Source organism: Haemaphysalis longicornis, unplaced genomic scaffold, assembly GCF_048455015.1.
Source record: "Haemaphysalis longicornis isolate Haplotype H1 unplaced genomic scaffold, Haemaphysalis longicornis Haplotype H1 scaffold_7, whole genome shotgun sequence".
Lineage (NCBI taxonomy): Eukaryota > Metazoa > Arthropoda > Arachnida > Ixodida > Ixodidae > Haemaphysalis > Haemaphysalis longicornis.
The window spans coordinates 32,818,269-32,833,137 of NW_027526422.1; the positions used below are offsets into that span (position 1 = coordinate 32,818,269).

At 50.3% G+C, this 14,869-nt stretch overlaps 1 protein-coding gene across 2 annotated transcripts in view; it reads left to right on the forward strand.

Annotated features, from left to right (window-relative positions):
* LOC144145145 (uncharacterized) overlaps positions 1 to 14,869 on the forward strand; it is a 57,099-nt gene that overhangs the window by 38,134 nt on the left and 4,096 nt on the right. Inside the window, exons 2-4 of one of the 2 annotated variants that reach the window (XM_077676649.1) lie at positions 6,378 to 6,645; positions 13,653 to 13,799; positions 14,763 to 14,839. In XM_077676649.1, the coding sequence (XP_077532775.1) occupies positions 6,378 to 6,645; positions 13,653 to 13,799; positions 14,763 to 14,839 (492 nt within the window). Of the gene's footprint in view, positions 1 to 6,377; positions 6,646 to 13,649; positions 13,800 to 14,762; positions 14,840 to 14,869 lie in introns of both variants that reach the window. The other variant, XM_077676648.1, reaches the window with a different exon arrangement.

Consider the following 14,869-nt stretch of genomic DNA (forward strand, 5'->3'; position numbering starts at 1 on the left):
TGTCGATTTGTTATAGCCGACTTTAACCCATTCTGCTATAACGAATATCGCTAATAACGTGGTTCCACTGTACTGTGTTCTAGGAAATCTTCTGGCACAAATGATAGCTTGCCCAAATGCAAAACTGTTCTGCTTCGTTGTCTACTTTCCTTTTCTAGGAGATCTAGCGCATATCAGGCGCGCCCAAATGAAAGCTATTCTGCTTCGTTGTTTCCCCTGACGACCAGTAATTGAAATTCCACTGTAGAAATACATAAGTTAACAAAGCAATCAATACGTAATGTGTAGTACACCCACAGCAGCTCCGGGTTTGTTATTTGCCGTTCAAAAAATATTTTTGCGTTGACTCGTTTTCTGATATTTTTTCGGTGTTGCCTATCCGAACGAAAGGCTGAGTGGGCCGCGGGTTTCGTGTTTGTTGTCCAAACAGAGGATCGCAGCGCATTCTCTGGATAACAAAATTCCAGGGCAACTGCTCTTAACGGCCAACCATTCTTGGTCGTTGGCGCCGTGAACGAACGCCTTAACGAGCACTTCCAGAGTGGGTTCCTATATATATCTGCGTTTTACTTCCGCGTTTTTAAGTGCGAATGCACTTTATAAGCGACCCTGAATTCCGTTGACCGCCGTCCGTCCACATAGCAACAGCTGCGGGTGCGCGCGCTCCTCGTCTTCCTTGGCAACGGGGGGAGATGGGCGCGCGCTGCCTGGCCGCTGACATGACACATACCCACGTGGAGGATTGGCCAGGAATCTCCTCGTCTTCCTTGGCAACGGGGGGGAGATGGGCGCGCGCTGCCTGGCCGCTGACATGGCACATACCCACGAGGGGGATTGGCCAGGAATCGGGCGTGAGAAGGGCTAATGCACCCGCTTAAAGGAGTACTGACACGAAATTTCAAAGCTGAGATCCGCTCTAGCAATCAAGTACAACGACAACACAAATAGGTGTCTGTGCATGGCACATACCCACGTGGGGGATTGGCCAGGAATCGGGCGTGAGAAGACTAATGCACCCGCTTAAAGGAGTACTGACACGAAATTTCAAAGCTGAGATCCGCTCTAGCAATCAAGTACAACGACAACACAAATAGGTGTCTGTGAATAAATGCATCTTTCTTTCTTTGTAGTTGTGTGGGTGTGTGTGATCTCTCTTTCGCGAACATTACCGAACCACGCAAATTCAACTCCTGCATTCGCACTTTCACATTCTTCCCCTCAGGGAAATGCGGGGAAATTTTTTATTACAGTTTCTGGAGTTAATATTCTTGCTAAACGCGCAATGACAGCCTCAATTTGTGCCCGATTTATCTTCACGCGCATGCTACATATATCACTACTCGGTGCCACGTTCTGACACTGAGGCGTGTTTTTGAGTTGAAGTCATCTCACAAGATTTGCGTTAATCTCCTTAGTCGATTCGCGGGGACGGTATGCGGTGCAGTGCTCTGTTTACGAACGAACACGATGAGTGTTTGTGCCGAAATGCTTTCATAGAGCGTGCTTTTCATCTGCATCCCCCACCTCTTCCTCATCATGTGAGAGTTCATGAAGTTGACTTTCCCGCATTAACACTGTACTTGTGGGGAAGCACCCTTCGCAGGGTTCATTATTTCTAGCGCGGATGAACAAGGATGCGAAACACTGACGCGTCGCCAATTAGCAATTGCCGCAATAAATAAAAAAAAAAAGGAAGAAAGAGAAGAAAAAAAAAAAGGGAAGTAGCAGTATACGTCAAAGGCCTTCGTGAACGCGCTTAAAACACAAACCGGATCGCATGCGTCAGCCGCAGACGGTGCTCAGCTGCGTTCAGAGAGCGGTGAGAAAAGAAGATGTATAGTGTATAAACTAGGCCCCTGGCAGCTTGGGCGCGTGGACAAGTGTGTCGTCGCAAGTGCAAATAGCGCACTGCGTCTGCCGCACGAGCCGTTGTTTCAACAGAGGGCTGCGCTGGCAGGCCGAAAAGAGACGTCCTTAAAAACGCATCTGTAAAATATCCGAGCACGGCGCAGTGATGTGCGCATACACGGAGGTCGGAACAATTTTTGTGTTTGCGATCCTTACGGGCGAAGATTGATGATCCCTTCAGAGAAGTCATCTGTAGCGCATATAGAAATGTTTGCTAAATCTGGGATAGCTGTCGGTGGTAACTATATCCGTGGAAATAGATATCCATTGCTGCGCTGCTGTGGGCCTAAACGAACTCCTGATTTAGGAGTCGCAAAGGTTTCAGAAGCGAGCGTGAGCTGCTAAGGGTTGGTTGAATAAAAGTGGGAAAGCAACGATACCTTCCGGAACAGTGTTAATTGACCGTGCTAGCAAGACACCACGTCGCAGCGAACTATTTATTCGCATGCACTGAGTTTCACGAAATAGCGTTCTCCATGCACGGTGGTCCGGTTTTGCGTTCATAGCTCGAGTCTCGCTTCAAAAGAAGGCGTGAGGTCGGCGGAAAGAAGCACTGGTTGCGTGCCATGCGCAGCGCCAAGGCCAGTTCTAGCGGGTTTTGATGCGGGCGCCGCACAGCTGCGCACATCCGAGCTCTGGCGCGACGCGGCCCGCATTGGCACGCCTCGCTGGTCGTGTGATTAAGACGTCTCGTCTTCCTGCCCGTGTGGGAAACCTGCGCGGACAGGCTGTTGCGTGACAGAAAGTTTGGCCTAAATGTTTGTTATTTTAAAGACGATAGTTTTTCTTGCGCTACTTGAACGCAAAAATTTTGGTCTGTATGTCTCTCCGTCTGTCTCGATTCAGCCGGCCAAAGTGAAACAGAAGCTGCGCAGTAGTTTTATAAACCCACTGCCAAATCTAAACGTCTAAGTCCGGTGTCAATGTTCCTACTTGTCAACATTGTGAACAAGAACAGGACATTACGCAAATATAAGGCAGAAAATCAATACACGAGTGATATTTGCAGTATCCCTTTATTAAAAAACTCATGGATGCTTGGTTTTTGCAATAGCAAATGAAATACTACATCAATGGCAGAAAACCATCGCCTGCTGTTGTTGCCCGCGCTGCACCCTGGCGGCATTTAAAAAATCAAACGGCAACAGCAACGAATGGATCCACTAGATAGGTTCCACGTTCCTTTTGGAAGGCTCGTGGGGTAGGGCAACATGGTTCTATAAATGTTGTAGTAGAGGCTTCGATTCACGCGCGTCTCCGCCGTACGGCAGCGCTGGCATCGAGGCACCCGACTTGGAGCAGTGGAACGCGGTAAATTTAAATTGACTTGAGCGAACCTCTAGCGTGTTATTTTGGGAGTAACGAGACGGGAGAGGAATAGCGTGAGAGGTGAGCGGGAAAGAGAAGGGAGGCATTTACTTTACAGGGGCGCCAGTTGACTATCGCCTTTCGTCGGCATTTGCAACGAAAGGAGCAGATACGCGGCCATATTTTTTAGGGATGTATAGTCCACGCATCCTCTGCGCAAATCACTGTGATGCCTTCTGCTTCGCTGTGTTTGTGGATATCATAAACAAATGGACAGGCGTGCATCTGTTCTACGTTGAATGACGAAAAAGAAAAATTCAAACGCCTCTCCGTCTAACTACAAAGATGGTTGAAGCACGAAGATTTCTTTTGCCGCAAGCCGAGTGGAATCTACGTCCGATCTCGTGAGGGATTCGTTCGTTGGGCGATTCCTACTTTAATCATTGCGGTTAACCTCCTTTCACTTCACCCACGATCGCCGTAATCATTGTCCCCCTTCGTCTAACGACAAATATGGCCAACCATCTTTTACTTATAGCCCACTATCATTATCGTCAGCGAAAGTTGGCTTTCCTGAAGTGCGTTTTAGAGTGGACAGTCGCTATTATGAAGGCAAAGAAAGCTTGACTTTAAAAGGGAAAAAATTCTATCCAGTTTGTTGAAAGCAACAATTAATGTTATGGGGGAAGTAACACGCGCACAGTTCGAGCTATGCTCTGAGGGGATATTTTGTACATTGTTCTCCCGGTTTACGGGCCTTTACTTCAAAGAAACATGATTTCTGTATAGCACTTCAGCTTTATGGAGCTTAGCCTACTGCAACATGTAGCGGAAAACATGCTGTTTTTGTTGGAAATCCAAGCTGTGTGGCTTTACAGACTAGGGAGAGGTGGCTTTATTTTCAACGTAATCTCGCTAGAAAAGTTGTTTTAATGCGAAAAGAAATAAAAAAAAACTAGATATCGCAGTGACTTGCACGGCAGAAATAACGACAACGAATTGCTTCGTTTGATTCAAAGTAAAAACAAGATATATCTTCGAACCAAAATGGCTGCTGTGAATACATATACTGCACTCAGTAGAAATGTTCAATTTCAAGTCGCTGAGAACTTAGCAGGTATAGCCATAGTTTGTGCCATACTGTATTGCGTTGTATCTTTTGTCTTGGGCAACATCGCAATAGACCCGTGGCAGAAACTTTAACGCTGATTTTACAGCGCAACTAAAACCTCCCGCCCTCCAACATAGCAGTTTTTGGGATCTCCAATACAGGTCCATCGTTCAAACCTTGATTAAAGTTTTAGACCATTCGAACGACGTATGTATGGATGTATGTGTTAGTGACACGATGTTTAGGAACCAACATACTTTATTCTGAAAGGAGCTTTATACGCTGCGAAATTAAAAGTAAAGTACCGTGGAGATGCTGGCAGTTTGCGCAAAGGGCATCTTGCCATTGTGTTTATGTGAAAAGGAAAAAAAAATGAAAAGATGGTATGCAGTTCTGTACAGCCCACAAGCCGCATCTTGTCGACGCTGCATCGTGACGTCAGTGTCACTACCCTTCTATGGCACCTATCGGTTCGGCCGAGTTTCATGGCTCCTACCGCTTCCGGTTGGCCCCGCGATTATTATTGGTCTGAGAAGTTGGCTCCGCCCCGGCCCCGATACAAGCGGCTTCGCCGCAAGACACCCGCGGCGCCAGTCGCCGACGGTGTCGATGCGTTTTTTTCTTCTCGCCGCGAAAGCCGCCAATGTTGACGCCTTTGCCCGGCACGACGCCATTGGCCAGCGAGGCGGCCGTCGCCATGGCAACCGCCTCGGCTTGGCGAGGGCATTGTTTAGCGGGAAAGAGGGTGCGCAGGCGGCGTTTTGGGGAACGGCGGGAAAGAAGGGAGGGAGTCGGGGCCGAGGGCGAAGGGGAGAGGTGTTCGAGCCGGCGCTTTTCTCCCCGACGCGTAGCACGTAGCAACAGCTGCAGCTTCACAGGGTTCCGCCCTGGTTCGTTCCCACGGCTCGCAACGCACAAAGGGTGGGTGCGCGCGCGTTTGTGTGCGCGTGCGTGCGTGCGTGTGGCGAGCGCCCCCGCGGATGAATTGAAGAATGCCGGCAGCAGCAGGCGGCCCCGGGGGTTTCATGAAAGGCCTTCCCCGTTGTCCAAACTGGGAGCGTCTGCAACGCGCTGGGGAAGGGAATAGGGAACGCGGACGCCGCAGTCGGGGAAGTAATAAACAAAAAAGGAGGAAAGAGGAGATGGATTGGCGAACCAGATCGGCCGCTTCTTTCTCTAGAACCACTGCTGCTGCTTTTGGCGCGGTTCGCCACAAGGCTTCGCCCTGCTGGAAGCTTGGTGTGCAGAGCAGGGTGCAATTTGAGCCACCGCCGCTGGGAGCACAGAGCTGGAAGAGAATGGCGAGATGGCGAAGAGTTTGTTTAGGTTTTCTTTTTTTTTCTCTCTCTCTTTTTGTTCCTCTAAAATATGCTCATGGTTCGGCGGGCGTAAGCCTTGGCGGCTGAAAACAAAACGCTCCGCACGCAGAACGGATTGACGGGCTGCGGTTAGCTAGCTCACGCGAAAGAACGACGGCTTGTGTGAACGGCGTAGTCGAGCGACAAGAACATTTTCCGACTCTGCCACGCGTGCGTAGTTGATCGGCGCAATGGAGTATAACGTTGCACACACGTTGTTGGCTGCATAACTCAGTCTAGATTTTTTTCTCTATGCAGCTGCCATTGAAAATGCAGCTTCGGAGAGAAAATTTGAGAAACAATGTCGACAGAAGTGGGGAAAAGTGCGTTCACGAGATCTACGCGTTCACCTTGTGGAACAACGTGTATTTTTTGGCTTAAGTTGTGTATGTAACCGCCGGGCCCAGTATGTTGTCTGTCGCTGCTCGGACCACGCTGATTTAACCGAGTGCGTCTGAAGAAGGTTGTGACAAAGGTTCCTATGTTTTATACAAATGTATGGGGGAACGTTCACCTTCTGTTACCTTGACTAATACTTGGCACTCGAGAAAGGGAGAGGTGGGAGAGTGATCCTGTACCCCCTCTCGGTTCACCAGTAGCTCAAACAAACTGTTGTCGACTGGATAATGAACTAGAGCGTGTGTAAACATCTATCAGTACCTAAACTAAGTTTCGTGTTCCGTTCTGTGCAGGCGAATGTTCCCGCCTTATAAGGTTCGTGTGACGGGCCTGGACAAGAAGGCCAAGTACATCATGCTGATGGACATCGTGGCCGCGGACGACTGCCGCTACAAGTTCCAGAACCGGCGCTGGGTGGTGGCGGGCAAGGCCGACCCCGAGATGCCCAAGCGGATGTACATCCACCCGGACTCCCCTTCGACCGGGGAGCAGTGGATGCAGAAGGTCGTCTCCTTCCACAAGCTCAAGCTCACCAACAACATCTCGGACAAGCACGGCTTTGTAAGTCCTTTACTCGCGTACGACTATTTGTTATTCTTTCATGCATAAACCCATACATGATCGTGGAACAGTTATCACGGAACAATTTTAGGCTACTTTGAACGTCTCTGATAATTGTAGTCAGCCAGCAGAACGACTGTCGGTCTCGGATTGCTGAGGAATGTGTCCGGGAGATTGGTTTGCATGAGTTCCCGTTTTCCGCCTATGCCGTGGATGCGACCAAAGGAGAGCATCCAGTCGGTTGGGATAGAGTTTAGACGAAAAAGCACATAGCCCCGCTATATATCGTTCAGTTTGCGGTAAATGCGTTATTCTGAAAGGCGTTTTGTTCTAGCTCGAGGGTGCTCGTCCCCCACCTGGTAAAATCGCGTCTCTCGTTCCATCGGAGTGTCAGGACTGTCAGGCAAGCTCACGAAGGGAAAGAATGTCGCCAAATAAAAAATAAAGAAAGGCCATTGCTGGGCACAGCGACTGCCGTATGTGCCAACGAAAAGCGTTGGAGATGCACAGGATGCATAGAGGACGGCAGCCTGGAGAACAGTTTCGCGCATGTATGTAGCTACGTTTTGGTGACGTGGCCGTATCTCCTGGTGTTATCGCAGCGTGTCGCAGCAGTTTCGAAGAATGGATGGGAAAGTCGTTGCTTTTAAGCGGGAGGATACGTAAATACCGCTTCCAACTTGCTGCTCGTTCGAGTAATGATTCCTCGAAGGCAGACGTGTCACTTCAAACTTCTTTCAATCCGCCACACCGCTGCACAGATTAGTGCGTGCACGACTTCGACAACCATGACCTCCAACGCGATAATTTCGTAACTCTTTTTTTCACTGCGGGCACCGAAATGCTGTACAGATTGCAGCTTTCGACGCATGGTGCCCGACCCGCAGCGTGTCAATTTCTGCGTGCCGTACTTTTCTCTCCCGGCTCATCAGCTAGCTACTACAGTTCAGAAGTTTGAGAAGTATCATTTTATGTGTGTGGCGTTTTCGCCGTCGCGAGAAATCCATGAGCCTGATTGAGCAACAACGCCCGAATAGATTGAATCGACGCGAGACGAGCATCAAACAAAAGTGCACTAACTCGCAACAGCAGGGAACTCACGTCCCTTATAAATGGGAGTCCCTGATAGATATGTGCAGCCGCGCGCACCACTTATCCTGTCGCCAAATTTCTCGGCGGCTGTGTCGGAAAAGAGAGAGCGAGCCAGTGAGGCGTCATCAGATTGCGAGCCTGCAGCGGCGGTCATTTGTTAGCCGCCGGTCCACCAAGCGAAATGTCATCAGGGCGGCCCCCTTCCGGAGCGCTACATTTGACACTGGCCCGCTGAACGTTCAGCGACGACCTCTGCGCTATCGGCGGACGTGAGGGCGACTGCGCATTCCCCCCAAAGGCAGGGCCCACAACCGCCGAATCCTGGCCGAGAAGACTGAGCCCTAACGACTTATGGGATAGCGTGCGGGTGTTCCCTGTAGCGCCGTGCTTCTCGAGGAAACCGGCGCGTGAGTGGTGCCGCGAAGAGTACTCGCTCGCCGGAGCACAAATGCGATTTCCCTGTTCTTCCCCGCACCGGGGGAAGAAGGGAGGAGGGGGAGGAGGAGGAGGAGGTAGGGAAGGAGCTCGGCGTCGGGATATTGGCGTCATATATCAAGCGGCCGCCGCCCGCGCCTCCTTGGAGTGGCGAGGCTCTCAAGGCGAGGCGCCGTTTCTGGACCCGGGCCCGATCGATGCGAGCCGCGCGGCGACGAGCGCGCCATGTTGGCTCGCTGGCCGGGCCACGCGGTCATGGCCTCGCGAGCCATCGATTTGCTCCTTATACGGCTCTCCTTCGCTGGCAGACTCTCGCCGCCACTGTGCTGCTGCGCGCACTATTCGCCCAAACGCCCTGCGCGTTCCTCTCTCGCCTCTGCAACGCCTCGCGTCTGTAGAGCCGCGGAAAGCGTCGAGGCGCGGGAAGTGGGCCCGAGAGCCTGGCGGAGACCTCGTCGTGTCCGGGGCTCGGGTCAGTGACCCCCGCGCCCGCATGAATCGTGCGGGGCACGTGCCAAGAGCCGATTGGCGATGGACGTGTTTCCCTTCCGGTTTCTCGAACACTGTATTTCAGTCTCAGAAAAAAAAAAAAAAAAAACACACTCGTTTCTTTCTGTTTGCAACAGGCATAGGAGAGTCTGGTATTATAACTTCGGAGAAACCTTGTCGCGTTAATTATCGCATCATTGATGCCTCTGACCAGGTGTGGAACGTTGTCAAGACTCCAACGATGGTGGTGGTTCTGCCTGAACGCGAAACACAAGTCGCAAGCTGCACTAGCAGCTGCCATTCTACGATTTTACATGAGACAGCCGTGTCATCGCTGCGTCACCGTAATTTGAGTCTGATTTAGCGTTCCGCCAACATTTCCACCATTATCCTCTTACAATCGATTAATAATGCCCGAACAGTTTGTGATTGAGGTCTTCAAACACCATCAACATGCACTCTAAACAGCGCGGGGCGTAATTAAATCATCGGCTTAGGGAATGGGGGGGGGGGGGGGGGAGAAAACGTGGTGTTGTAATGAAGCTTTAAACACTCCAACGATACCACCGTATTTTATGCACTTTTAGACAAACTGTCTTCACCACCGCCTTCATCATCGTCGCACATCACGCTGATCCAACATTTGTGCTGCTGAACCCAAGACCGCGGGTTCAATCCCAGCCGCGGTATCCGTTCCTATAAAATATCTGTTGGCGAAAACAGAAGACGCTCGTGTTTCGTGATTTCGGCGCACGTTAAAGACCTTCAGGTGCACGGTCAAAATTCCACTACAGCGCGGCTGATATCTATAGCTTCGGAGCACGAAACACCATAATTTGATATTGAAATTATTTATCATACATAGCATTTAAAAAAGCTGGTGGCGTTATACGGCGTTGTTTGTCTCGGCGCCGTTCTCCCCGTTCCTGCACCGTGGCTCCGAAAGTTCACGGGGGCTTCACGCACGAGGAAACTGCAGTAGCCCAATCTTTCCTGCGCACATCAGGCGTCATCTTATTGTCTCTATGCGTGCGCCCTTCTCGCCTCGGCTTCCTGCAAGGCGTAATCGATGTGGCCGCGCATTCAGCGGCGTCAAACGAACGCGCACAGCGCGGCGATGATGACCGACTGCAGGCGCCCGCGGGAGGCGATCATGGCCTTCATTGAGCTGATTCCTGCACGCTGCATCGAGGAGCCGCTGCAGCGTGCTGTCGAGCGCGTGATTACATGTAGGCTCGAAGGGCGGAGTGTGTGTGCTCAAGTCAATTCTTGTCCGGAATGACGCCTCTGCGAGGCGCCTTCGCCACTGCTGCTAACGACAACGGCTTCGTCGGGCGATCGCTATAGACGACGGACATGAAGGCTTAGTCGCCCCCTGATTGCACTCTGCGGTGAGGAAAGGAACAAAAAATCTCACGCTAAGCAGAAAAAGAGCAAGTACCCAACTTACACGCATCTGTAGCCTTGGAACTTGTCGCTGCGTGGCTTCTCCCCATTGTTTTCCGTGGGCAAACGAGCCCCTTGTTTCAGACTCGGCTTTCCGTTTTGTTCTTCAGCATACCCGTCTTCGCTGTTGTCCACCGTCTCCTATTTCCTATCCGTTGATTAGCCTTTAGCGCCACCGAACACGAGCCAGGGCTGGACAGGGAGCTACGCGTGCGTGTTACGTGCTGTACGACCACGAAGCAGGAAAGAAAGCTAGGGGCGGTTGAATTGGGTAACCTTCAGACGACGGATCGAGCTTGATATTGCACCTTCGCCATTTTCCTCTTTGAACGTATTCGCTGCGTTAAGGAAAAAAAAAATAAAGACAAAACACAACTCTCTTAGCTTTGAAAAAACTGCACCATTTTCTAATTCACTCAGCTCAATTTGAGCCAGGCACAGACACACAAAAAAATCCCGGGCCATCTCCACTAACGTAATACCTGGGGAGGAGCGAAGCATGCAGTGTATGGGTGTATTCTTCGCGCCTTGGCGTTTTTGCCAACGGAGATGAAACAGTTTGGGGGGGGGGGGGGTAGAGGTATGCAGCTTTGCTGTAAAAGTCTCTTGACTTTGAAGCACGAAGCTCTCTGGCCCGAGGCGTAAACGAGTGTCCCGGTGTTTTAGTACCGTGACTGCATGATACGACGATTACGACGACGACGACAGGAGACACCAACAGCCCCAGCCCCTAAGGGGCTTCGCCCCTAAACAACGAACGCTTTTACCAAGAAAAACGCATTAAATAGTGAAAAATCTTTCAATTTTATGTTGCAGTGGTGTAATATGGGCAGGGGTGACGTGTTACGGGGCCACTACTAAAACATAGTTTTAAGTGTGTTAATAGCACGTGTGTTAAAAGCCCCTGTACAATCGCGCATTCACGTTTGTTCGTGATAGCTCCAGTCGGAGGCCGCCAATCGCACAAACAAGTTTCTGTGACGTCATTCTGTGACGTCATCGCCGGCGTGTGGATATAGGGAGGCGCCCCTGGTTCACATGTTTTTTTTTTTTTTTTTTTCTATTATCACCATTCCAAGTTTGTGATGAAATTTCTATCGTTGTTATAAGGAAAACGCAGTATTTTTAACAAACTGAAGTTTTATTTTGTCTTCATGGCCCCTTTAATCCTGTTTTCTTGTCTCTTCCCGACGCCCTGACGGAAAGGCTTCCGTAAAAAGTCTTTTTGATCGAGTTCGGCCTCTCTTCAGTGAAAACGATTTTCGGGCGTTCAGAATCCCTTCCGATGAAATTCATTCTTGCGGCACTCAGGGAGAAGCGAACAGTCGAACGTTGGGATGACTGCTATCCGTCCCCGAATTTTCAGTGACGGAGTGTGTCGATACACCTAAGCTCTTGTTATCTGAACAGAATCGGACCGTTCCAACAAATTTACCGGCCTTTTCGTCCTTTCTTCTTCCTCTCTTCCAGCAACGTAATTGTTCTGACGCTTTATTATTCTGGTCTTTTTCCATGTCGTAGAAACACCATTCTATCACTTGAACCACAAGCTGTGCATTTTTTTTAAAGATAATCATCTTCACTTTACGAAAATACTATAACCTCCGATGGTGTACCAATATTTTCCCATGACTTGATTGCACATATCCTGTCGTTTTCCATGCAGGGTGCTTGGAATTCCGTAGCATCGGCATTTAAATAAATGTATTAACACGTCAACAAAGAAAATGAACCCGGCCAATTGAGCGCTACAAAGTCATTCGCTTCACATTGCGTTGTTTGTTTTTTTCTTTCTGAACGTCATATATTGCATTGTGAGCGCATGGACGTCGCAGTTTTTCGTCTCGACCCGCCGCGGTGGCTCAGTGGCTAAGGCGTTGCGCTGCTGAGCACGAGGTCGCGGGTTCGATTCCCGGCCGCGGCGGCCGCTTTTCTGATGGAGGCGAAAAGCAAAAACGCCCATGTGTACAAGATTTCGGCGCAGGTTAAAGATCCCCAGGTGGTCAAAATTAATCCGGAGCCCTCCACTACGGCGCGCCTCATCGCCTGCGTTGCGTCGGCGCGTTAAACCCTACAATCAATCAATCAGTTTTTCGTCTCCATCGGGGAAACAGCCACTGATGTAGAGACTCGAACCCTCGACATTGTGCTGGGGGTAAAGATACCTCAGCCACTGGGTTACACCGCCCTTCATAGCGTCGCTTTAAATTTACAGGGTCACTTAATTACCTTATCCCACCCATAACCACGCTTCAGTCCAGTCGCTGCGTTTTATAACTAACTGGAAGCGCTAGCGAAAAGGAAGCATTGCGTGGAAGTGGGTGAGGAGAGAGAGAGAGGGCAGAGGCGGTTGGTCGACGCCTCGCTTGGGTCGCGCGTGAGAGCTCTGCTTCCTGAGAGGTGCGTCAGACGCCATTGGCCGGCCGCAGTCTTCCGTGGAAGGGAGCGTGCTCTCTGCTTCCTTCTGGGCTGCCCGCGTACGCTCACCGGTCTTGCTCTCGCTCTTCCAACATGGCGGAGCAAAAGTGTCGGCCGCGATCGATACTCGAGCTCGCCACGTCGAGGCGACGCGCAAGCGTCAAGCGGGGAAGCGCCCGCCCTGGGGAATTGCGTCCCGCGGATCCCAACGCGGCCGCGCTCGCCCGCGTGAAGGAACACTCAAAAATCTCGACACGGCCGTCGAGTGGCGGCGCGTAATCCTCATGCAGGACTGTCAACCTGTTCGCTGGTATTTCACAGGGAGAAGCTTCGTGTTGTGGCCCTTTACGCTTGCATATATGCGCTCGTCCGGAGTACTAGGGCGACCAGGAAACTGCGTGAAGCCAAGTTGTAGAGAAGCTACCGATCGTGTATTGTCCACCTGTTTCGGTTTAATTTTCAGTTTATTTTGCGTAATAAACAAAACACAAGGTAATTAGGAAGAAAGCTGGAAACAGCTTGACGGACCCTGATTACCCCTGATTACCCCTGGAGGGGCCCCGATGACTTGACCTGTGCTTGTTGTCTGCTAAGAGATGCGTGCTCACGACACAGGAGTAATCTTGGCCTCGGTACAGAGAACGGTATAGCATTGGGAGGGGACGGAGACAAAATGGCGGAGCTGCGGCCGGCATTTATTTCCGTACCTCTCATCGGGAGGAAAGTGTGGAGAAAGTATACGCATATCCGCGTAATCCGAAGGTCACAGGTTCGGTCCCAACCTGGACACGTGTTTTGCTCCACGTATTTTCTTTCAGACATCGCAAAAATTTATATTGCCACACGAAAAAAACCACATACCTCCCCCATGCCCTCCTTGGCGTACTTGACTGCACGCTATTTTTCCTTTCTGTGTTCATTCCAGACGAATAAACCCAGAATATATATATATATATATATATATATATATATATATATATATATATATATATATATATATATATATATATATATATATATATGGGGGGGGGGGGGGAGTGCGGTGCGTGTTCTTTGATAGAAATTTATTCTTAAAGTGCGATAGCCCCGATATTAAACCATCGCTGTTTCTGTCTCGTTTCAAGCAGACCATCCTGAACTCGATGCACAAGTACCAGCCGCGCTTCCACCTGGTGCGGGCCAACGACATCCTCAAGCTCCCGTACAGCACCTTCAGGACGTACGTCTTCAAGGAGACCGAGTTCATCGCAGTCACGGCCTACCAGAACGAGAAGGTGCGTGTGCGATAATACGCCGAGGATTGCTTCTGTTCACGCTACGTGCCCAATTTCACACTTAAATGTGCACGGTACAACAACAACAAAAAAAGCAGTTAGATATTGTAGGCAATAAGCGCTTTAAGGAAACTTCACGCAACCAATCGTTGTGAGGACTATTGTAGCGTGAGCTACACTGGCCGAGGTTGAGTAGTTTCATGTGGCTCCTGGAGAGCCGTGTTGCGCATGCGCGAGGAGCAGTTACGTCACACGGCGCACAGAACGTTGCTCGCTTCCCGGCACCGTCTCTCACACACCCCACGCGCCCAGCGTCTTCGCCGACCTCTGTTCCGCGTTCCGCACGTGGCGGCCCGGTCCACTTGATGATCATGCGAGGGGTGGCCGGGTGTGGAAGCGATGGCTCGTGCGTCGCGGCCACACCGGCGTGCGCCTGTGGAACCAGCTTAGTTCTGGGGCGATTGGTGACGCTGCGCCGTAGCCGCTTGATAAACATACATGTGTCACATAATGCGTATACCGTGTGTGTGCCATTGAAGCAGCAGTAAGCATGATAATCAAGCTAATCCTAGACAATCGGGAAAGCTAAGAATAACCAGCTGAACCTTAGCTCACGCTACGTATATCCTGGCATAGCCGAGCTAAGCCACTGGTAATTTTTTTGCAGAAAGCGTTATGTCATCCAACTATTCCCGGCATTTCTGTTCTCCGCGTTTCTTTTGCATGTTGTAAATGGTACAATGATGACATATTCATACGTATCTATAATCATTTGTATACAAGGTCCTATCACGTGCGTCAGACCGTTTTGATAGCGATTTATTTTTTCGGACAAATTATGCAAATTAAGCAATTCAGAAGATTACAAGCAGTTGTTGGGGCTTCATAAGTATGTACACGCCGTATCAAAAAACCGAGCTTCATTATCATCTCCCCGTTTTTTTTCTCTTGTTCCCCGCACAGATCACGCAGTTGAAGATCGACAACAACCCGTTTGCAAAGGGATTCCGGGAAACTGGTGCTGCGAGGAAAGACAAAAAGTAAGTCATGAAGCTTAGTTTCTCTCCTCT